The sequence below is a fragment of the Camelus dromedarius genome, chromosome 23 (genome assembly GCF_036321535.1).
Source record: "Camelus dromedarius isolate mCamDro1 chromosome 23, mCamDro1.pat, whole genome shotgun sequence".
Taxonomy (NCBI): Eukaryota; Metazoa; Chordata; class Mammalia; order Artiodactyla; family Camelidae; genus Camelus; species Camelus dromedarius.
This window is the reverse complement of record NC_087458.1, coordinates 27,765,125-27,790,341: the sequence shown is the minus strand read 5'-3', so window position 1 is coordinate 27,790,341 and position 25,217 is coordinate 27,765,125. Positions and strand designations below refer to the sequence as shown.

Sequence of the window (25,217 nt, the reverse complement as noted above, 5' to 3'; positions counted from 1 at the left end):
GTTTTAAGAAGTCAAGACGGTTGTACAAGTTTCCCAAATTATTAGAGACAGAAAGAAGGCCCCTGAAGTGAGGCTGCAGACTTAGGGCAGCACATATCTGAAAGCATGGTAATGTGAAAGTTAACAGTCACAGTGAGCTGGGTCTGGCGAGAATGTTGAGGTCAAGTTAAAGAGCCTTTTTTCAGCTACATTAGGAGCAAAATGAGGAAGGGAGCGGCTCACTGCTGTTGGGTGGGGTAATGTTAACTGATAACAGGAAAAACAGAACTACTTCACTCCTCTTAAGCTTCCATCTTCACTATCAAGGAAAATGATCTTCAAACTGGAAAGAGCAGGACAAGCATGGTGAGGGGGAAACCAGAGACCAAGATAGAGAAGGCGAGATTAAGCAAGCATTGAGCCCTTTAAGTGACTTCACGTCCCCAGAGCCAGATAAATAGCCTGAACAGTGGGCGCTGAGAGAACCAGCAGATGTGCTCATGAGACTGATGAATGCAATCTTCACAGAAGCACAGAATCACAGAAGCGTCTAAACACTGACAACGGGAAAACATACCAACCTTCGGACAAGAATCTAAGGCAGACTGGAAACCACGGACCCATCTGCCTGCCAGCCACTGCTGCCAGCATCCTCGGTTGTTTGCAAGCAATGATCACTAGGCGTGAACACGAAATCACTGAGAAACACAAAATCACATCAAACTAACTTTCCATCCTATCCTGACCCTAGGCAAGTAACATGGAATACTATAGACATGCTGCTCACAGAGTCAAAACCCTACTCCATCAACTCTCTCCTTAGATCTTCACAGATACGACGGAGCCCTATGAGCTGAACAGTTGTAGATTGGCTAGATCTGTATTCAAATCAAATAGTCAGGGAATGCTGGATGGTGAAGCCATGTCAACCAGCGGAATGTCTCCAGCAATATAACACAGAGTTTTGTCTTTGGCCATGTTGATTAAATTATAATTAAATTAAATTATGATTTTAATAAAGGAAGTGGATAATTACATACAACCTTACTGAATTGAACTGAAAGTTACAGCTGGTACACTGAATTTTAGAAGTCTTTTTTAAAAACTGTAAAAAATTAGCTAAGACTAACAAAATTAGATTTAATAAAAATAAATATTTTCCACATTTAGACTTTTTTTAAAAAAAAATCAACTCTCCAAGTTAAGTGAGACTTAGTTTAGTAACAATTAATATTACAAAAATTAAAAAAGATCGAGAATCTTAGCTAACCATAAGGCATGAGCATAACACAGTTGTCAAGAGACCCATTTAAGTTCCACTCAAGAACACTCCTAACATTAAAAAGAACCATATAAACTTGCCAATCTTCAACCATTTTTAATGTACGGGTATGGAGACCTCACACAGGTCAGCCCAATACGACTGCAGGTGGCACCACAGGAGGTGGCATCACCAAGTGCCGGGGAGTTCGGAAAAGGATCATTTACCACCATCTGGGAAACAGAAGTAGACTCATGGAAGAGTCGGCACGTGAGCTGGATGGCTGGGCTTTACCGAGAAGGGCACTGGGGGAAAGAAGGACACTTCTGACAGAGACAACCGTGGGGACAGGAAGGCAGCCTCGTCCGGTCACAGTGGGGAGTACGTAACGGTGAGGCACAGGGGATGACCCCAGTGGGGAGGCTGGAACTAAACTCTGCAAGCCCTCAAACCCACTGTGCTAAGTGCCCTGAAATTCTGTGCATTTCCTACAGAGACCAGGAACAAGACTGGGCACATCGCAGGGGCTCAAATTTGAATGAATAAGTGAATGAATGAATGAGGTATTTATGGTAAGTACAGAACAACAGGAGGTCAACATAAACACAGCTCCCGCTTGCCAGTTCAGTCCGACATTGGGGTCACAGTGCTTTCCATCTACAGGGGATTCTGAGGATCGTTTAGCCTAACTCCCTCAGAGGTTCTGGGTAACTACCAACAGGACTGGAAATACTCAAGCAAAAGAGGCGAAAGGCTGCCTGGCTCTCCGCCAGCTCCTAGGGTAATCTAATTCACCAGAGCAAAATCTCCAAAGAAGATTTCAGTTCAATAACCCCTAAATGTTGTGCTTTTGGACTCTTTACTGCAAATGAATGCCATCTAAGTCTACAAGTTTCAGAAACAAATGTCTGGTGGCTTTTGTGGGCAATTGTTTTTATAACATCAAGCATGTCTAAGGTATAATTTTAAAGAATCTGGCTCCAGGAGAAAAAGCTGAAGCATTAGTCACATGTTTCACATTTCTTACTCTTGCCTGCCAGATTTTTTTTTTTTAATTAAGAAAGGAAAAATGGGTCAGCCCCAAAGAATTTTTACAACTGTCAGAATAAATACAAGGCCCAAGCAACTCCGTAAACTTCATTTTCGGAGCCTCCCCTTCCCCCTCTGTGGCTTTAAGTGTCCTTCATTTAGAATCCAGCCAAAGACACAGCCCTGGTGACTGCCCTTACATCTGTGTACTGTAAGGACATGTTTTCTGTCAAGAGGAAAGAGAACTGGTGTGACCCTAGACGTGAGTCCAGCCTCTTCTGATTTCAACAAGACGTAGTGGGCGGAGGATCTAAGGGTCAGAGAACTCGTGTCCAACCCAGCTTGGCTCCAAGGTCATTAAGAAACCACCCTGCTTCTTAGAAAGTACCACCACCCATGAAGCAGTTTTGAAGGCGTCTTCAAGAAGCATCTAGTCAGATTAAAGTCGCTCCTGGGCTCAGTGGGCACTTTAGCACTGAGCTCGCGTGTCCAGACTTCAGTCGGCAAACCTAGAGCCGACCCCAGCTCGCCCTCCGCTCTGGCAGCCCCTGCGGCGCTACTGCTTCCAGGATGAGCGCCCGCTTTCCTGCAGGGTCTGGCCTAGTTGAATTTTTCCAGAAGAGCTTCCACCAACCAGACCTAAAATCTTACGGTGTTCTTGGTACCAACCTGCCCTCCTACAAAGCAGACCAGGCCTCCTGGTGATGCATGAATTCAGCTGGACCCCCCCGGCACAGTGATTTTTCAAACATTTAAACTATGACTCATAGAAAAGACACATTTCACATGTGACTCAGTATGCACACGTACATATTTTAAGTAAGTTTCACAATAATGCCATTCTAATATTTTCTATTCCATTCCATTCCAATTTTAAAATATTGATTTGACCTACTAAATTCGGTTCAGAAGCCATCATAAACTACACCCTGTATTTTGAAACACAAGGCCTTAGAGCAAGCCTGTCTAACAGAAAACTGCCAGCCACAATGCATAATTCTAAATTTGCTAGTAGCCATATTAAAAAAAAAAAAAAGTAAGAAGAAACAAGTGAAATTCATTTTGACAATATGTTTTCTTTAACCCATTATATATCAAACTATTATCATTCAACACGTGACCACTATAGAAAATGACTGAGCTCTGTTACATTATTTTCATCCTGTCCTACTAAGTCTTCAAAATCTGCTATGGATTTTGCACGGACAAAGCATTCAGTTCAGATGAGCCATACTTCCAGTGCTCCAAAGACACAGGAGACTGGCAGCTAGCACGCTGAAGAGAGAAACCCTAAGAGTTCTGGTCCCACATCCCCAGAGCAGCAGGACCCACGATGGTGCCCGGCAGTGTAGACAGAAGGGGAGCCAAGCATGTGCGCTGAGCTGCACTGCGTATCTGCTCACAAGTCCTCATCTCATGCTGCACTCTCGGCTCCTCCTGAAAGCTCACAGCCCTGATAAAGGAGGGGAGATTTCTCAAGGAAGAAGACCAGAAAAGAGGCTTGTTAACCAATAATAAGCATTATCGCTCTGGAACTCCTTGAACACAAAGTCCAAATGCATTCCTTTGTCTGTGACATCAGAAATATAACAAATGTCCCACAGGATTCAAACCAGAGAGTAACTTTTAGAGAGTCTGTTCTGAAAAATATATCTTGCTGATTACAAAAATGAATAAACAGCATGACAGCAGCTATGTTAAAATGTGTGCCTGTGAACAGAGATTGGAAGATAAAATGCAAAGTTGAAAGAACTGTGTTCCTGCAGTAAAATTATGGGTGATTTTTTTCTCTTCTTGTAAAAAATATATATATGTATATTATATATATATATATTATATATATATATAAAATGTTGTGGCAATCACTCTTTTAAGAATAACATTGCTTTCAAAAGGTTCTTCTTTCTTTTCCAAAGCAAATATATATGCCATGGAATCCCTGTACAAAGAAAAAAGGTAAGGATAACATGCTGGGACAAAAGGCGAGAAGGAGCAGAAGTAGTCAAAAACTTGACCTTGACAGAGCCAACGACTCTGGGACAGTCGGAGCGGAAACACCTACCAACAGCTGGACTTATGAAAACTTCCAGCATAGGCTTTATGTTTTGCCTGAAGTAGCAAGTTAAGGGGTAAGAATGTAAGACCACAGGGCAGAGAATACTTCGAGAGGGTAAGAGAGCAAAGGGAGCCGTGTTACTAATGAAAACTGAGACGTCTACAGGTATTATTATGCTACGCAATCAAGTATGAAGTATGTCACTTATTTGCAAGTTCCCTTTTGCCAATGAACCCTGTTAAGAGGAGCATACCCCAAAAAGTGCCCCAGGCAACAAGCCCGCCCCACACGTCTCAGAGACGCTGCATCGCTCCATGCATAGCCCAGTGGTTATGCGCATGGTGGGGGACAGATCCTTTACAAAAATGTGTTCCACAGAACAAATCCAAAGTGGTTTGATACTGGCTTAATACAAGGTTGAAGCAAATGATAGCCCTCAGATATGAGAGAAAATAAAATATGTGAAAAATCCGAAGTAAAATAACTTTGGAACTCAAAGCAGAAACTGGGTTTCCAGAGGCCTGTCCTTGACTCATGACTCAAACCTACATGTCACCAAGAAGCTGATGGATTAACTTTAAATACCATGTCATTCTATCTATAGACATCACCATAATAGTTAAATCAATTTTCATAAGATCATTAAACGTGTAGCTTATGAGATCATGAAAGATGTAGAAAAATGATGAAAAAAATGAGGCAAAAGCAGCATTTTAATTTTTTTTATTGTGTCATTAGCTGGAGTATAAAATATAAATTAACTCTAGCTTACTTTTCCAATACTTTCCTTTTTGTTTCAAAAAGTGAGATTTACAATATTACCAAATGGCCAAAAAAATTCATTAAAGACACATGCTTTATAATAGAGATAAGGTCAAACAACTTATTCTGCTTACTGAGCACAGACTGGCTTGGACTTGGTTCCAGGTGATGGGAATATGAGGACTGATTGAGTATGGTCCCCGCCTGCCCGCCCTTCAGTCACTCAAATGAACAGAGCAAAGAGAAACTTTTTTTTTTTTTTTTTCACGAAAAGGATACAATGTGATACATGCTGCAACAGAGCTTTTGGTAAAGTGCTGAGAAGACCCAGATAAAAGGGTAATTATCCCAGAAGAGGACCAGGATAAGAAGAGTGGAGATGACACCTGAGCTGAGACCTGAACGGTAAGTCATTCATGGGTCCACGAGTGAACAGAGAAGCACTGCGGGCTGATGTGACGTGAGGGAGACAGGGCGGCACATGAATGTGGACTTCACTGTGGGCGATGAAACCTACAGCTCCGCGCCCTCAGCTGAGGGGAGGGCGGGCTCTCTTCATGGAGACATAAGCACCTAGGGAGCTGGATGGACAGGTGCACGGAGACCATTTGAGCCTGTGTCTGCTACACAGAAAAGTTATCACCAACCCTGTTCCCATGACTCTTAGCAAAACAGGGAGTTCAGGGTCAGGCTGGGGTCTGAAATCAGAGCTGCTGCCATCAGCGCTTTCCTGCCCAGTCATCTAAAGTGTTACAAGCCTCTAGCCCACAAGCCGACACTCATTTGTGGATTGTCTAGGTCAACATTGGATAGAAAGTCTTTTTGTAAAGAATATCATAATCCTCCAACTCTGACCAAAGAACGTTCAAGAAGAAACACTTTAGTCAACTTTAGCTCCCTGAGAAACACTTCTGTGGGTCCCTCCGGGATACCCACAGACGCCTGATGGATGACAGTTGGTTCCTGGGACTCACTTGATTTGCACGTGGATGAATGTTACGCATGCGCCTTGAGTCAGTGTGTAAGACCCCTTCTCATTTCGCACCACACAGTCAGCACATGCAGAGAGAGTCCAGTGTCCGTCAGTAACGCTTAACATGAGCAAGTCACTTATTCAGCACCTTTGTACAAGAGATGTAATTTCCAGTTACAGCTCTGAGTACAAGGGTCAGTCAGCCCCATAAGGCAGCTGAGAACAGGCGTGAATAACAGGGAATGGACGCAGAAGTCTGAGTATCTTGAGAGCAAAGGAGAGGATCTAAGATGCTTGGGGCGGGGGGGCCTCTGCATGAACAGAGGAAGGGCAAGTTTGTGGGCAAGAAGCCAAAGACCCTGGAGGCTATTTTTAATCCAGAAGAAGGACAGGAAGGAACAGGAACAAAACAAGGAACTCACCCAGGAGAAATGGAAAACTAGAAGGAAGGGGCCGTTATAAGCAAATGGAAAGACAGTGAGAAAAACAGATCTAAAAACTAAAATTGTATTCCTAACAGGGGAGCCAGGAACACTGCAGGGAAAAGGCTGAAAGTCAGAAGAGAATCCAGAGCAACAACTGAATTACTCAAAGGAAGTATTTTAAATGCCTGCATCTTAGGAGGGTCTGTGTGGGTTGGTTGGTAACATTTTGCCTCTGGCATCAGGTCATGAGTTCAAGTCCCACATCAGGATCTGGCCTCAAACCAAGCGCTGATTTTCCAGCAGCTCTGAAAGGCTGGAAGCACTTTCCATTCCTTGGTGCATTAATTCTACCACCCTTCACTGCAACAAATTAAAAGTACCCTTAGGAAAGGGAGAACCAAAGAGAATCAACAGCCATTATCTCAAAACAAAACAAAACCAAATTATACTGGAGAGAGAATAAGAAAAGAAAGAGAAAGTAGGAGGTTTGCACATGCAAGATATTGACTGCGTTTGTCTGGGTATCTATTCCCACGCCCGATCTACAGAGAGAAGCCTTTTCTGCATTTTCCATGCATCTAGGATAGCGCTAGTAACAATGGTGGTGGCTATTATTAGGTAATTAGCAAATGGGAAGAAAAAAATATAGAAAGGATTCTCTCCAGAATGAGGGAAGAAAGTCAGGACTAATGAACAGACCATATGCCAATCGAGCACTTAGGTGGTAAAGAAAGGAAAAAAAAAAGAGCCTTAAGGTTAGTTAACAGTAAGAATATCCTTGTATTTGTATAATAATTTATATACTAAAAGTACCTGTGTATAGGTTAACGCATATGATCCTCATAAGACCCACAGGCAGAAGGAAAAGCAGGGGTTGTCCCCATTTCATAGAAGACGAAAGTGAAGATTAAAGTCATGTGACATCCTGCAAGTCACCATCTCAGGAGGAACTCAGCTCCATCCTAGCGTGGGGCTCAGGTCTTGCATTAGCTGCTCCACATGTGGCACCATGAGAAATCTTACCTTTATTTAAACTTGTGCAAATGCAATTTACTGCCATCCCAAATTATGCCCAGTGAAGAATGACTGGCGTGACACTTACAAAGCAATTCTTAGAAAAATTGTTTCCTACATTTCCACTTTTTAGTCAGAGATACCAACTATAGAGGACAGAATACAGCCCACTGCTAAGTAGTAAAAATGTTTTAAAAGCCTAAAAATCAGAACACCAATAAATTAACTATCTAGGAAAACTGAAGGAATTTGAAAGGAGACAGACTGGAACCCAAGCAAGCATTGTCCTTCCTCCTCCTCCTCCCTCCTCTCTCTCCTCTCCTGTGCAGGCAGCCAGCCAGAGGAAACAGGACAGTAAGACAGCACTCTAATAAACAAGGGTCACTGAGCCCTGCTGTGGTCCTTCCTCCCAGATGTGCAAAACGAGAAAGAGATGTCAGGGACATGATTTAAAGCCATGCTAAGACCGTTGCTCAATCAAGCAGCCTGGTTTATACACAAACCCCAAGTTTCGGGGGGAGACCCACAACTCTACAAGCTTCCTGGGCAGGGTTTAAAAGAGGACCCGGACAGTGGGGTCCCTGTGAGAGCCCAGTGCTCAGTACTGGAGTGCAAGCCACGTCCTAGGCACCGTGCCAAGCACCCGACACACGTCACCCACTCAGTCCCCCCAGGAGCTGTGTCCGGACGGCGCTGCCCTGCCCCTGCCCTCACAGGCGAGGAGCTCAGGCTCGGGGAGGGCAGGCAACTTCACTGCTCACGCCCACACCGCCCGCTCGCGGCGGAAGCCAGCTCTGGATTCAGGTCTGTCTGGCTCCAAAGCGCGGGCTCTGGGCTGGGGCACTCGGTCACCTCCCTTAACTGGAGCTCCTGCTGGAAATGCCCCCGTGAGAAGGAAGAGCCACCAGGAGGTGCCACCGCCCACGGGCAAAGGTCCCAGCCCAGGAGAAAGAGCCCGGCGCTGATTCCCCGCTGGGCCCTGTCAATACCTGGTTAAGTCGTTCGTGAATCACACGTGCTCATGGTGTTGTGGCGACAGGAGGAGTCGACATTTGGTTAGAAGACAGCCAGTGTCTCCCCTGTGCTTCACAAACTAGCCAGATGCTTCCAACTTCCTGAATTTTCTATTTAGGAGTGTCGATGATCTCAGCAAACAATTTCAAGTATTGCCATTTTAATGAGAAAAGTCATGATTATAAAGCATTTTCTTTTTAGCCAATGTGTAATCCAGTTTCGATTATTTTTACCTATATCCATTAAATGTACTTTTGTTAGGTAGAAATGGTCCCCAGATTCTGGCTCCGTCACCAGCAGAGACAGACGTTACGGCCGCGAGAGGAGCATCCAACGAGAGAAGACGTGCAAAGGGGCCTCTGCTGACGTCGCTGACCAAAGACAGGCGACTTTCAGCAGAAAAGGTTTGGTCTGGGCCTTCAAACTCTCTTCAGAAGGATAGAAGGACTCTGCCTTGGCTTTGCTCTTAGAAAAGACGAAAATGAGCATTTAGGTCAGCGGGACACAGAATGGAAAAGAGGCCACACAGTTCAGTTCCTTGCTGGAAACAAACAGCAGCGGCCGGGGGAGCTGACATGGGCTGAGGTTAACTGCGTGGAAACAAATTCGAATGAATGGCCCTCAGATGGCACAGGCACTTAAACACTAGAACACGTCGGGTAACGATTCTGTGAGGGTGGAGAACCATACAGAACCACCCTCCCCCCCCCAACCACAACCGTTATTGCCCCTGGAAGGCAGCCACACAGAGGAGACGGTGGCTCTGGGAAACCAAGTGAGGCAGAAACCCCACGCGCGGGAACACAGCGCACAGCCTCACGGGTGGAGAGGGACGGGCTCTCCCACAACGTTGAGCCCGAAGGCTCAGTGCGAAGCGACATGATCCTCTCCGCCCGAGGCTAACTGGGCTCCCGCCAAGGATGTGTCTCCTTAATGTTGTAAACTTGTCCAGCCTTTTATACCTTCCTTCCTCCTTCCCTCTCTCTCTCTCCTTTTTTTGTTTTGTTTTGCTTTGTTTTGTTTTAGGGGGGAAGTAATTAGGTTTATTTATTTATTTTATTTAACTAGAGGTCCTGGGGATCGAACCCATGACCTCCTGCAAGCTAAGCATGTGCTCTACCACTGAGCTATACCATCCTCTCTTGTTTTCATTTTTTTTTTTAAGACTAAAGACAGTTCCTAAACAGGGGAAAGTTCATCACAATAATGACACAATTAAGGGAAACCACGCAAAATATGACAAAGTTAGGCTTCGATCAGAGACACGGATGTAGTCATGAAAGGACATTACAAAGATACACCAGATCCTAAAAAATGCAACATGAAGAGACATTTTCATTTAGGTCGTGTGTGTGCATGTGTAAGAGAAGAGACAGACTGTGGTGACAGAGAACTAGGGAAGCAGCGGACCTTACCAAACCTCCAGAATGAGCAGAATCAGCAGTCAGAGTGAGCCTCCACGAGCAGGAATGTGGGCGACCAGGATAAACGGTTTCAGAAAAAGGGTTTAAAGGCACTGAGCAGGGAGAGGGAGAAAGACCAGGACACCCCACCTTAAAGTGTCTTGTGTCCCTAACAACACAATTGCAAGTTTGACCGCTGCTGTCTAAAACACAACTCTGTGATCACGGTCCTGTGGGTTCCATATTTATTCTTTCTCCAAGGCCGACAGATGCCATCTGTTTAGTTTGTAGGGAAACAGAGATTTTACAAGAAAAACAAAAAAACAAAAGACAGAAACCGCCAGCTCTTCAAAGTGCCCTGGAATCTGAGAGCCAAGCAGTGCTCGCTGCCCCATTCCTGAGCCTTAACTGTGACCGTGTCTCCGGACAGGACACATCAGGCCTGCCCGGGTCTGGTCTGCAGGGGCCTTTTGGCAGGAAAAAAAGGCATTTGCGAGTGTTTACACAGAGGAAGCCCAACTTGAAGTCCCGGGACATTTCATTCAGTGAGAAGAGGATGGTGCTGACCCCAGAAAGCCAGGAGGCTTTTGACCCGCACTTTGAAAGCAGGGGTGCTAAGATCCAGGCCCACCAGGCCTCCTCTCCTCGCCCTCCACGCCCATCACTCCCACTTTGTTCTGCTGCCACGGCTTCATCCAGGTCCTCACCCCATGACCGCTTCAGCCTCCTTCCTGAGTCCCGCTGCATCCCCTCCTGGGCTGTCAGTCATCTTTCTAAAATGCAAATCTGACCACGTCAGGCTGCTTCGGGCCCTTCGATAACCACCCGGCACTCGGACCCGCAAGTTCTGAGATGTGGCTCCCTTCCTGTCACTCTCCCACCAGGAGCCCCTCCCTCTTACCCAGGATGCGCCTCACACAGTGGGCTCGTCTCCGGCCTCCACACCCTCCCCTATGCTGTGCTCTCCGACTGGAAGGCCTGTCTCCAGCGCCCCCCACCTTCATGTAACTCCTATTCATCCATCGATTCTCCACTCAAGGGCCCTTCCTCCATGCAGCCTTCCTGGAGCCCCACCTCCCCACTCCCACCCGACTTACATGCCACTCTCCGGGGCTCCCGTAACGCTCGATGCAGAACTCACATCAACACTGATCACAGACCACAATGTATTGTAATTAATTCCTATCTCCCCTACCCCCTGAGATTCCCTTAAGAACAAAGGGTGTTTTGTTTTTACTTTGTGGCATAAAGTTGGCTTTTGATGAACAAATGACTCCCACTGAAGGCGAGGTTCGTGGGCTCAAACACAGATGACAGAATCACGCTGAAACGCACAACAGCGGCGAGCATGTTTCCCCAGCAAACAACTCAGAAACTGCCCCAGCCTCCAGACCCCCAGTCAACTCCGTGCAGACAGCCGCACCCACCAGCAGCCCAGGCACAGCTCGCCGAGCATCTCTGATGGAATAAAGCAACATGGGTCTTCCCCATTCCACCCAGACTTTCCTTGCTTCGTTTACAGAAATCTCGTCCTTTCCCCCCTGTAAAGAGAATATCACGGTAAAAATTAAAATGTTTTACTTATTTTGGCTTCTTATTGCACGTTTTCTATTCTTTTTTGGGGGGGTGGGCAGGGGGAATTATGTTTATTTATTTTAGTGGAGGTACTGAGGACTGAACCCATGACCTCCTGCATGGTAAGCATGCGCTCTACCTCTGAGCTACACCCTGCCCCCTAGTATTGCATATTTTCATGTAAGGCGTATAAGAAGGTCACTACAAGGTTCTGGTTACGCAGAAGGGGGAAGCGTACAAGGATATATACACCACGGAAAAAGGAAGCTAACAGAAGTGGGATGGAAAATGGCAAACTCCAGCCCCGCGCTAAAGGCGAAAGGCACCGTATCCACTCCATCGCTCTCTTTTTCTTTCTAAACTGAAAACTCCAGGAAATTTTTCTTCATAATTTCACAGAAATAAGAATGAAACACATTCGTAATATTAACAGAAGTACACTTTAAGTACGAGGAGTTAATGCGCCTCGTATATTTCAGCTGTTATGTATTTACTTGCTGGAGGTGGACGTGTGTCTCGGACTCGACCGGGCGTCTCTGGGATTGCTGAGCTGAAATGGATATTCCTGGGCTGCAGGCTAAATACTCCTGACACAGGTCCCTGAAGATTTCTGAAAGCAGAGAAGTGACCCAACGCAGCACTGACACCTCAGGCAATTGAATTTACCAGTTCTTCCTGACTGGTGTAGGTCACGGGCCTTATCACTGGATTACTTTAGAAACATGTTCCCAAGGTCAGAATGAAAAATACCAGTTGGTTCATTTGCAGATGGCTGTTAAATTTTGAAATTTACTTTCTAAAGCCTAAATTAAACATTCCGATAGATAGGAAGAAGGCAACCCAAGGGCCTGTTTTAACAGATGAAAACAAAGACGACAGACTGTAAACTGAGGGCTTCTCTAGGGCTGATCTCCTGCAAGTCGGAAACCCCGCCTCTGAGCCCTCCGACCACGCGTGCTGCGCATGCATGCTGACACCTTTTCACTTGTGCATGGCCTCTCCTTCTTCATCATTCAGCAACAAGTACACTGGACCTCTTGCTTCGAAAAGGCACTGGGGGACTGTGTAGTTAATTCTCTGTCACGGATTTTTTCGTTAAGATGGATAATCATGGCCTCTGTTTGTGCCCTGCTTTGTCACAGGAAGGACGTAGGAAAATCAGCAGCTAATTGGGTCTTCTCGCTCCCTTGCGCCCCCTCCTCTTCTTTATTAGCTAACATTTTCATGCTGATTTTGTTTTCAATGAGGAGCAACCATACATTCATATTTGTCAAGACAATATCCACCTCCCAATAGGGGATGAAGCTTGATCCGTGCACTCAAACATTTATTGAGTTTCTGCCGACTAGATGGTCATCGTTCCCACTTCACGGAGCTTACTGTCTAATGGGAAATACGAACAGACACACAACTACAACAGAGTGAGATGAACGCATGATGGACAGAGAAGAATGCTACTGGAACCCGCAGAAGGACCACCCACTCCAGACTTGGGAGATCAGAGAAGATTCCCAGGAGTGAAGTTAGCTGAAAACTAGAGCAACTGTATGCCATTTAAAGGCCATGTGGACAGCAACGCCATGGGGACATCAGGTGAAGTCGATCCAAACAGTGGATCCAAGTGAGGTCAACTTCTCGATCCCAATGTGACCGGCGGTTATCTTACCAGGGCACTCAGCTAACCCACCAGGATCTTTAACAGATTTCCAGCTCCTTTTATTTCTAAGTATATTCTGCTTTCTCCTGTCCTATTTCACTATCTTTACCAGCCTCCCAGCTTTCAAGCATTTCAACTCAACCCACAAGGGCCTCTGAGTGATAAAAGGTGTGATAAATACGAGACAAAGGGAAGAGAGGAGGTGGGGGGCCCCTCCACGAGGACCATGTAACCACAGAAGTGCAGAACAGGGAAAAGCCATGGGACTGTCCACTGACCACTCCAGCCCCCACAAGCCCTGCGGAGGTGGCCGGCACCACCAGGCCTGCTTGTCAAGCAGATACTCCCACTCTGACTTTACCTTGGGTTTGACACATTGCTCTGGACCCCGCGGCCGCCATATGCTGAAGACAGCAGAGTGGGCTCTTGACAACAAAGCCCCTCCCCTAACAGCTGGACCCTTCTCCTTTCTCCATCTGAATATTCCTCCTAAAACAGTACACTCCCTGCTTCCAGAGAGTACTGAGATTTCCTTAAATCATTTCTACATATCACTGTCGATATACAATCACAAAGCCGGGACCAAAGAAAAATAATAACTTTTCACCATTTGCTCTTCCAAAAATGACTGGAATTTTTTTGAATGGTTCGATAAAATTACTTTTTAGCGTCTCTTCCAATCCTGAGATGTGATGATTTTATGACATAAGCAGAGTCATTTTTCTTTGAGGGTTATAGCTGGGTAAAATTATCCCAGTATAAGATGTTACTGTAAAGGAAAAATTGGGTCAGTATTTCAACAATATTTGGTTTTTCAAAGTTGTCCAGCGAAACCTCACTGTCAATGGTCAAAGCTGCAGCTGCAATGTGTAAGTAAATCCAGTCTGGGCCACAAGCAGTTATATATTTTACAACCAAAGACAGGGGGGTTTACTTCAAAAGATCAACTGAACACAAAATTTAACAAACAAAACAAAAAAGAATGTCCTGAATTTCTTTTTATTCAAGTATAGTCAGTTACAATGTGTCAGTTTCTGGTGTGCAGCACAATGTCCCAGTCATGCATATACGTACATATATTTGTTTTCATATTCTTTTTCATTAAAGGTTATTACAAGATATTGAATATAGTTGCTTGTGCCATACAGAAGAAATCTGGGTGGTTTTTTTTACGTCCTAAATGTTTTGGATTATATGAAACTTCACATCTAAGGGGAGGTAATTATTTTGCTGTCCTTCCCAAACTGACTCTTGTGTTTTATGACCTGAGTGGTAGAAAATATAAAAACTGTACTCAGGCACTTAGGCTTTGTGAATAAGACTCACAGACACGCAGCGAGAGCCACGCCCACTCGCAGGGGCTATGTAGCCTCATACATCTTCGGTGCATCACGTTCTACACATCCCAAATGGAGAGGTTATCAACAAGCTACACAGCTTCACAACAGACGTCTCCACGTGCAGCTCAAGTCATCACTCAGAGCACAAAGAAAAGAAAGCCACGTCACGCAAGTCCTGCACCAGGTGTAACATGTAGGGGGAAGCAGACCATAAGCATCCTTGTTCTGGGTCTGTGTTCTCTTCCACTAATACAGAAACAGCCCCAAGGTCCCAGGCAGTTTCTAATAGCAAGGAACTAAATACCTGGGTTCAAATCCAGCCTCTACCACTTCCTAGCTGTGTGGCCCTGGCAAACAATTTAACCTCTCCGGGCATTAGTTTCCTCACGCGGAAAAGAGATAACCATAATACCGCCTTCTCACCTCACCTCAGTCTCTAGTTCGCTCTAAAACTGGGTGCTCTGATTTTAGGAATATGGTCAATGGTATCGTATGGACCAGACTTACGGTGATCATTTCATAACGTATGCAAATGCTGAATCATGCAGTACTCCTGAAACTAACCTAATAGGGCACGCCACCTGTATTTCAATAATAAATAAAGAAAACTAGTTGCTTTGAAGAATTTTGAAAAGGTTACTGGCAAACAAATACAAAGAAAAGCCACTCAGGGGCCTAAAGAGAAAGACTCTGTAACTGCCATGGCTTGACTGCTTGAGTCACATTTAGTTAAGTCTGGAATTTCCAGGGACAAAATCAGAGCTTCCCAACAGGACACCAAAGACACGAAAACAGGTGGGATCGGAATTGGAGAGTTCCTAGAAACGTGCCCTCGAGGGCCGGGGTGCTAGCAGCGGATCATACTTTGTTGAAATGAGGGGAAGGAACAGACTCGTCCATTAACTAGAAGCCATCTGTTTACATATTTCCCCTCTTGATATTTTAGCTCTACTGCTACATCCAGGGTGAACCAACTCTGGATGCTGTATAAATATGAGAACTCTGGGAGAGAGGAGAGAGGAGCCCAGCAAACAGAACAGCCAGTGGGAATTACTGAATAACTGGGAGCATCTAAGTGAACCAGACTTTGTGTGTCTGGGGCCTGCAGAGTCAACCCCTCCCATCTCCCCCATGACTTACGCATTCACTGCTCCTGTGTTTGGCTAAAACCTGAAACGGCCACCCAACCAACATCAATCCCATTAGAAAGAGAGGAGCAACCTGGCATCAGAGAATGTCCTGACACCTTTGAAGGCGGCTGCTTCAGAACTTGTGAATCATTTTGAAACAGTCAGTCGGGCCAAACCACATCAACAGTCACGTTTGAATAAAATGCATACACACACCCGCCAAACACAAAGCGCTGACTTGTCAGAATTCCGGCTCTGCTTTCCCTGTCAGGTCTGCTGGTGATGCACCAAGTCCATTTCAGAATCATGCTCCGAGTCAGGTGCCTACTTCGTAAGTGAGAACCTCAGGTTTTCAAAGGAAAGGTTCCGAGCTCTCCAGGCCACACCTGCAGCTGTCACTCACCGTTTACTGCCCTAGTGGGTGGACAGAGCAGGAAAGGCCTGACCTGAAGCGGCTGGGGAAGCCCGAAGCAGTGAACGCCTGCGTCAGCAGCCCGGCAGCCCCGCGGCAGAGGAAATCACTGCCGCTGGCCGTCCTGCCTTCGGCTCCAGGAGTTGCAAGCCATGTGTTGCCTCTAGTCTTAACATGAAGTCCCTGGCAGTTTTGTTTCCTGCCCTTCACACGCCACCTTTGGATGCTGTTCAAAACACTCAATTTCTGGAAACTCAAAGCCAGTCAAGATTGGATGCGGGTGCAGAACCTTCTTCACTGTCACGCCTGTCACCTGTGATGCCCGAGTGTGGCTAGAATAAGGCCTGGGAGACCGCACTCCGTCCCCTCTGCTCGCCTACCACTGTGTTCTTTCTCAAGGTTTTCGGCGTCCCCTCTGACTGCTCCCTGAGGATTACTTCTATCTCCAGATTCAGAACTTCTCCGTTCCTCCACATGCCCACGTTTGCCCAAGACTTCCATTCCTCACAACCCCTTTAGGTGGGATGTGTTGAAGGATCCATTAGGCGAGAATGAATAATTTCCATGAACCCACCTAACACTTTCAAATCTTGGTGGAAAGAAATCTGGTTTAGGAAAGCAGTGCTTCACCAAAGAGCAGGCACTCTGCGCACCCTATGCGTCAAATCATGGGCACTAAGCACGCATTTGCCTCCTCCTGGGATGTTGAAAGGAGGTGATATCTGCCACCACCACCCCCCCTAGAGGAGGCAGATTTGGAAGGCTCTGCCCCCTGAGCATTCTGGGTACTTGGTAAAGGTGCAGGAGTCAGCATCCATGGGGCGGGTTAAGGGGGGAGACAGGGAGAGAAAAGGGTGCGTCTGGGCCAAACGGCTCTTGCTTAACCCAGTGTTACTTTCTGGTCCTGTTACTCCGTGTCACTTTCTGCCACTCCACCCCCACTCTATTTGCCAAATACCTCAAGATGTTTCTAAGAGGTTCTGAATTATTGACAAACCTAGGGAAGATGCTTTGGAAAACATTAAGTACAAAAACAGATCTGTACCGCTAGTGCAAACACTTAGTCATTGGCAGTTTCCTTTTTAAGGCCAAAGAGAAGAAAAGACGGGGAAAAAAAGCCTGCCTCTGCTAAATAATAATGGTATTCACAGAACAGACACTGCAAGTCCAAACTTCACAGTCTCCCCAGCTTTACTCACCCCTAGCCATCTTGCTCCTTTATTGGCAGCCTGTTGAATCTGGACTCTTTTGAGGGTGACATGGTAAACAGCTCCTTCCTCTACCTCTTCACCCCAGTCCTGAATCGAGCTCTGCCAGGGGAATGGGACAAAGAGAAAGAAAAAGAGTATTTTTTTTTCCTCTCTGCTAACCACAATTTATCCCAGCTGCTTCGCTGCTTCCAACAGCACTCAGGGCATAAGATGGGCTGTTCAAAATAAATATTAGAATCAGAGCAACACGAGACACATTGCGATAGAGGGAACGCTGAGATTTTCTTGGCCCCCAGCCCTTTCCTGTGGTATCAGGATCCCCGGACTTTTCCATTTAGTTATTTTTCCTAGACTCGCTCACATATCTTAAATAGTTTTTTTTTAAGTCTTTTTTTTTTCCTTCTTAAAGAAACTGGTTTAGTCGTGATGAACTGTGCCTCCTTCAGTGAGAGGAAAAAGAATTCACTTGCAGAAAAAGTTTGTCCTTTTACAAGTGGCTCCGTTATTTGAGCAAACTACATTTTAAAATTTGCCACAAACAAGTGTTTAAAATGCCAAGAGTCCTCGCTCGTTTGGAGTGAAATGTTTTTGGCATGTCTTTTTTCTCCTTTGGAACCCCCAGTTAGCGGGAGGTAGAAAGTTTTTTTAATTTCCGTCCAATAATCTGGCAAGTGCAGAAAAAGCAACCCATCAACCGTGTGCAGCGGCCCCCTGGGGTCCCCCACCCCCACCCCGTCCCCGACTAAACTCCAAGTTTGCGATGCAGAGCGGCTGGGACGCAGGAGCGCTCCTCGGCTCGCCCGGACTCGCGGTCCTCTTGCCTTCAAAGTTTTCCTTTCCTGACACACATCTTCCCTAGGCACACCAAGGGCAGCTGCTGAGAAAGTAAGCGTGGTTCAGAGGGAGAAGACACGCAGAGAGGAAGACGTACAAAGCCGAGGGAGGAAGCCTGGACTCCCGGGCATGGGGCCGGATTGCTCCGTCCCCTCCAAAACCCGCCCAAGAGAAAGCGGAGAAGATTCCCCAGCAGGGCAGCCTCGGGAGCAGGCAGAGGGTGTTCGCGTTACCATTTTAGCTTGCCAAAGCAATTTCATTCTCAGCGTTCCCTCCGGTGTGCGGCCGCGGCATGGTGCGCCCTGCTCCCGGGCAGACGCGGTCCCCGCCGGGCTCAGCCGCGGCGCCTCCAGCCCCGGCCCCGAGCGAGCGGCCGCCGCGCGCGGAGCCCGGACACGCGCCGCCGCCGCCGGTGCGCGCGACTCGGCCACAAAGGGAGCGCGGCCAGCGAGCGAGCGAGGGCGCCGCAGACTCCTCCCCACGCCACTCCGCCGCTCCGTGATGTCAGGCTTTCCTGTTTGCGCTGCGAGCACACGCTCCCCTTCGCAAACCGCATAGATAAAGGCAGCGGGAAATAACTTCTCCAGCTCTGATAGTGGCCCGCGAACCGCCACCCTCTCAAGTGGATCAGGTTTTCCCGATTGGTCACCAGGTGCCAGAAAAGATCCGGGGGTGGTTGTGCGGGATCTCAGTGCGTTTCTCCTAAGTTCGCTCAAAGAAATACAGGGGGAAGGGGAGGTGCGAGAAGGATGCGAGGATGGGGTCAGAAAAACGGCTGTTATCTGCCTGTTACCCACTGAATTTAGATTCAGTCGGAGCGACCCCAGTGAGACTGGCGATACGGGAAGCCCGGAAGTTTTTCATCAGGACAAAAAAGGACTAATCGGAGGGTATTCCAAAGCCCACGTCCAGGGGCTGTACCGTGTCCAGCATCAGCACGCTCCCAACAGGAAATTGCTCTGGACTTCTTTCCACCCCCCGGGTGGCAAGGCCCGTCACTGGCCATTGCGGGAGGAAAGGGACAAAGCAGGAAAGGGCTTTGCTGAGACTGACAGCACGGAAATTGGGCCGCCGGTGGCCCGGGAGGTTCTGTGAGCCTGTGAGCAGTCACCGTGGGCTGAGTTCTCTGGACCCTAGGGACACAGTGGGACAGTAACCGCGGGGAAAGAGCCATTCACGAGGAGTCTGCCAGAGGGAGAGTTGTCATCGCAGAAAGTAGATCAACGGAGAGATACCAGTTGATAATTTAATCAAATCTTGGCACGTGACAAATCCATGCCAATTACAAAAATGTTAGGGCGCATGTCTTTTCTACTATTCACCCCTAAATCAATTTAATTGCCTTTAAAAAAAAGTTTTTAAAGGCTTCTCACTAATTGCCATGCTAAGGCATAAGGCTAGGCTTTGGTTAATAATGAATTTATTATAAGCTGAAAAGCTAGAGAATCAAGTGGAGTCATGTTCCCAGGGGAGCAAAATAAATAACAGTGAGGGCGCACCACGGGAAAATTAATGGATCTTTGGACGTTTGAGAGCATCTTGACGTCACTCAGCAAAGTTCCCCTCATACAACCAGAACCTCCAGGGCTCAGTAACTGTGGATAGAGGGTATGATCTTTTTATAAACCTGAAGTGGTTGTTTCTATTAAAAAAAAAATAGACTGGAACCTTCTTTAATCACCAGAATAGAGTGTCCCCAGTGTGCAGAGGCAAATCGTGTGGAAGACCTACCTCCCCGCTTCTAAAACCATCCTCTGCCCCCAGGTCCTCCAATTCAGTGATCTTGAAGAACACAAGATGCGCCTGGGGACAGTTAAGTGACCCATAAGATTAATTTCACCAGTACTTTAACCTGATTTGGGGCTGTAAATTTGGAGATTACTCCTTAAAAGTTTCCACTTCAGGAATATCAAAAAGTTTCTTCAACGTCTCCCCTCCAGGAAGCCTTTTTGGACAGGGCAGCTTGTAACTCATAAGGCTCACTCGAGTTTCAATCTCATCACCCTCCTCTCTTCTCCAACAATACCCTGGCCGGCCACCTGGTGTGTAAGGGGGAAAACAGGCTCCTGGCGGATACCCCACCCTAACATTAAAAGTGAACTTGGGTGCTGCTTCCCTGACCTTTAACGTCCTCATCTGTAAAATGGGACAAACATCTATCTCACAGAGTTCGAAAAAGGATTAAATAGAATATGTATACAGATCATCTAGCACATGGTAAGTGATCAAAAAAAAAAAAAAAAAAAGCACCATTCCCTTATTATTGCACTTGCTCCCAAACTGTAATTTGCCAGACTCGCTGAAAGGTTGCTGTATGTACGCGAGGTGTGGGAATCTAACATGGCGTATTCTCACTGAATAATTTCAGAGAGGCTTCCCAAGAAAAACTATTTGTATTTATACCTGATCATGTATGTGATTTTGTCCAGATATTGATCCCCAAAAAGGATGGTTTTATGCTAGACAGAGCAATCAAATGTTGCAGTTTATAGTTTTTAAATACTTATTTTAAAATATCTCACCTGCAGGCAGCTCAGTCAGTGTTATCTTATTATACACACTTTTGGGTTAAAATACCCCTGGTCAATATGTGGGAAAGATAAACTAGTAAGCGATTTATAACGAAGTCTTAATTTATTTACCAGACTAACCTACTCATGACCTGGCATAGTCCTAAAAGCACAGGTCAAGTTTGGGCAAAAGGATATCAGCAACGTTTTGTACTTTTCAGCATACACATCTTCCATCTCCTTGGTTAAGTATATTCCTAAGCATTTTATTCTTTTCAGTGCTGTTGTAAGTGGGACTGTTTTCTTAATTTCATTTTCAAATTGTTCATATTAGTATAAAGAAATGCAACTGATTTTTATGTATTGATTTTATATCCTACAACTTTACTCAATTTGTTTATTAGTTCTAATAGTTATTTTGTGGACACACCAAAAAGATGGAAAGACATCCTATGTTCATGGATTGGAAGAATTAATATTGTTACAAATGTCAATACCACCCAAAGCAATCTACAGATTCAATGCAATCCCTATCAAAACTGCAATAGCGTTTTTGATAAGTAAAAATATTTAGAAATGGGGAAAAAAAATCCTAAAATTCATGTGGAACCATAAAGGACATAAAATAGCCAAAGCAATCTTGTAAAAGAAGAACAAGGCTAGAGGTTTCATACTTTCTGGTTTCAAAACATATTTCAAAGTTACAGGAATCAAAACAGTATGGAACTGGCATAAAGGCAGATATGTTGACCAATGAAACCCAATAAAGAACCCATAAATAAACCCACAAACATACTGGTCAACTGCTCTTTGATAAGAGTGCCACGAATACATGAGAAAGACAGTCTCTTCAACAAATGGTGCTGGGAAAACCGGATATCCAGATGCAAAAGAATGACACTGAAAACCGAACGCTTAGCCCAAACACAAATATCAACTCAAAATGGATTAAAGACTTAAATATAAGACCTGAAACTATAGAGGAATACACACAAAGCTTCATAACATTGGTCTTGGCAATGATTTCATGGATATGACACCAAAAGCACAGGCAACAAAATAAAAATAGACAAGTAAGCCGACCTTGTGCTAAGAAGCTTCTGCACAGCAAAGGGAACAGTTAGGACATAGTGATAAGGTGACGAGTGGTACGGGAGAAAGTATCTGCCAAAAACACATCTGATAGAGAGTTAATATCCATAATATATAAGTAACTCCTACAACTCAATAGCAAATAATAGTAATAGTAACTGAATTTAAAAATGAGCAAAGGCCTTAAATAAACATTTCTCTGAAGAATACAGACAAATCGTCAACAAGTACATGAAAAAAGGCTCAAGGGGGGAGGTGTAGCTCAAGTGGTAGAGCGCATGCTTAGCATGCATAAGGTCCTGGGTTCAATCCCCAGTACTTCCTTCAAAAATAACCTTGAATGCCCCCCCTTGCCAAAAATAAAATAATTAAATAATACAATAATAAATAAATAAAATATTTTTAAAAAACATTAAATTAAAAATTATTAAAAGAAAAGAGGCTCAACACGACTAATCATCAGGGAAATGCAAATCAAAACCACAGTGAGATATCACCTCACACCTCTTACGACGGCCATTATTATTATTTTTCTCTTTTTAGGGTGGCCATTATTAAAAAAAAATTCACAAACATTGACAAGGATGTGGAGAAAAGGGAACCCTTGTACACTGTTGGTAAGAATGTCAACTGGTACAATCATTACAGAAAACAATGTGGAGACTCCTCAATAAATTAAGAGTAGAACTAGCACGTGATCCAGCAATCCCACTTCTGGGTATTTATCCAAAAGAATTTAAATCAAGATCTCAAAGAGATCTGAGTTCTCCCACATTCACTGCAGCACTATTCATGATAACCAAGATGTGGAAACAACCTCATTGTCCAACGATGGATGAACGGATAAAGAAGAAGTGGTGTATACAGACAATGGAATATTACTCAGCCTGAAGAAAGGACATCCCGTCACATACGAGTCTAGAGGTCATTACGCTGAGTAAAACAAGGCAGTCACAGAAGGGTAAATACTGCATGGTTCCACTTACACGAGTAGCTGAAGCAGGCAGAGTCTTAGAAGCAGAAAGTAGAACAGTGGTTACCAGGGGCTGAGGGAGCGGGGAATAGGGAGCTGCTGTTCAGTGTGCATCACATCTCAGTTATGCAAGATGAAGAAATACTAGAGATCTATGGACAATATTGTGCTTATAGTTAGCAGTGATGTGCTGCACCCTTGAAGATGTGTTCAAGTCGAGGGAGAGGGAAAAGAGAGCAGAGAAGACCGATATTTAAAGCAACAGGGCGTTGCTGGGAATAGTTCCATGTTGTCACGTTTGGTGCTCACTGACAGTCAGCAGCAACAGAAGAGTCTTAGGGCAGAACAGGAAAGAGGGAAGAGGTGTGGAAGGACTCTAAGCTAGGGAAAAAGAAAAACAAACACAAACACAGAAACAAACTTTCTCGCTTTACAGTTCCACCAGAGCCAATAAATAGAGAACCGGTAAGCGCAAACACAAGCAGCTGGTGTGCAGATTCTATAAGCGACTCTGTCTAGAAGTGGGAATATATTGTTTACACTCTCCATTCATTCATTTACTCATTCTCTGGCCTCTATGACACCATGCTTTTCTAGACTTTATTCTACATCTCTAGCTGAAAGGAGATGTGAAAAATATAAAAATTATGACAAGATGCTTTTATGTATGTGGGTTGACATAGAGTCAATACTCCTGTGGCTGGGTGAATGATGAGACATCTGGTGTGCGAGGGCCAGGAGTTGAATTCCAGCCCCAGACAACTTGTCAACCAAGAGTCTGCCCCCCACTTCTCACAGCCTTGGTGTCTGCCTCTGATTTCCTTTCATGCTTATCATGAGCGTTAAATAAACCATCTGTATAAAGCATCTAACAGAATAAACGCTGCTATCTAAAGCACCCAATAGAATACTTGGAACATAGGGGGCCTTGAGTGAAAATCTATCTCCCTCCCTCCCTACCCCCACCCTCTTTGTCTGTAATGTAATCTGTGTTCATTGACTGCTCTTGGCGTGAATCTGCCTGTTCTTTAGGTGTTTGCTTAGGTAGCAGACGGCACTGCAGGACAGAAAAGTAAAAGCGATGCAAGTGTAACAGACATTGTACTTGGAAATCAGTAGTTAACACTCGTCTTGGAGATGGTGATATTGGCGTAAGATGGTCAGAGATGGGAAAGCCTTGGTTTTGTCCTCAAACTCAATGCCGGACTAGGATGTCCTACGCCCCAGCTACACGGTCAGAGGAAAACAGTCCTAAGACAGCAATAGTAATAATAATAACAAAGCAGCTGTGTGAAAAGAGTTAAATAAGTGAGAGGGCAGGATTCTCCTCCCTGACCTGACAGGTGAGGACAGCTGAGTGCCCGCTGCCTGGGTTTGCCTACAGCCCTTACCTAAACAGGTGAGTTTCAGAACCTTCCCCACTTTTGAATGGAATTGATAATAGACATTTTGCAACACGTTATTCACAAATACACCTTTAGCTGTTTGGAGGTCCCTAAAAGAAGCAAACAACTTTGGGTGGAGGACATAAGCAAATATTTGTTACTTCTTAACTCCTTTCCCCAACAAATATCAAAGCGTTGTCAAAATTCAACCTACTTAATCCTTTCCACATCCCCAGGAAATGCTGCTCCCTACCCCAGGCTTGCAGGATGGGGTGCTCATTAACGTTCCATCTTCAGCTTCCCACCATCAGCCGAAGAGGCAGCCGGAGGCAGCCTATCAGCGCGGCACCCTGCGATGGCTGTTTCTAGCTATGCTAACTGGCGTTGCCCCACTCACCTCCTCTTGGCTTGAACTTTCAACCTTGCTTTGCAAAAGGTAAGGGGCCAGTCATGCTTGGTTAAAGATGACCGGTCCTCTTTAAGCTGTAGACAATTGCTTCGATTTTCTGAGAGCCCAGAAGTGATTTTTATTAATTATCACAGAGATGCTATGAGGTATATGTTAAAATTTTTCAATGCTGTTATTAGGTTGTTTTTTTTTTTTTTCATTTAGGCAAGCAAATTACAAGTCAGTTTTAGATGGACCTACTACAACTGAAAAAGAGGCTGCCCTAGGGGGTAGAAAATGGAGACAGAAGAAACATAAACAAATTGCACTCAGACAGACGGCAGGCCAAAGGCAGGGGCTTCCTCTGGCCGTGATGACACACACTGACCGGCTGTTGGTGGTCACTCTTAATTGTTGGTGATGCTTCTCCGAGGAGGAAGCTGGTTACTTGAACACTATTTGTAACTTGGGCTAATGAGCATCAGAAGCTCATCTAATTATAGATTTCTGTGAAAGAAAAAAAGGACACACAGAAATGTTTTCTCATGATGGAAAAGATCAAAGCAGACGACAACCAGCTCAGACACAATGCCAGGTCTGTGTGACACACAGTAAGACATTTGGCAAAGTGGAGATGGGTGACCTGATGCCATGAAGGGCATGACCAAGATTCTGGGAGGAGTTACTGGGCAATTAGACAAATCATATCTCGTTTCAGGGCTAAAGGAACCTCCTTTATCCATAATGATGGTATTGAAGCGGTGCTGAAAACCCAACTGAATTAGAGCTATTAC

General features: G+C 45.3%; 1 protein-coding gene across 4 annotated transcripts in view; it reads right to left on the bottom strand.

The window, feature by feature from the left end:
- Positions 1 to 25,217, bottom strand: part of RGL1 (ral guanine nucleotide dissociation stimulator like 1) — a 257,097-nt gene that overhangs the window by 101,548 nt on the left and 130,332 nt on the right. For 2 of the 4 annotated variants that reach the window (XM_010988516.3, XM_064478083.1), the window contains exon 3: positions 17,230 to 17,340. The exons of 1 other annotated variant lie outside the window; for it this stretch is intronic. In XM_010988516.3, coding sequence (XP_010986818.2) covers positions 17,230 to 17,340 — 111 coding nt within the window. Of the gene's footprint in view, positions 1 to 17,229; positions 17,341 to 18,308; positions 18,454 to 25,217 lie in introns of those variants that run through there. One more of the 4 variants, XM_010988517.3, reaches the window with a different exon arrangement.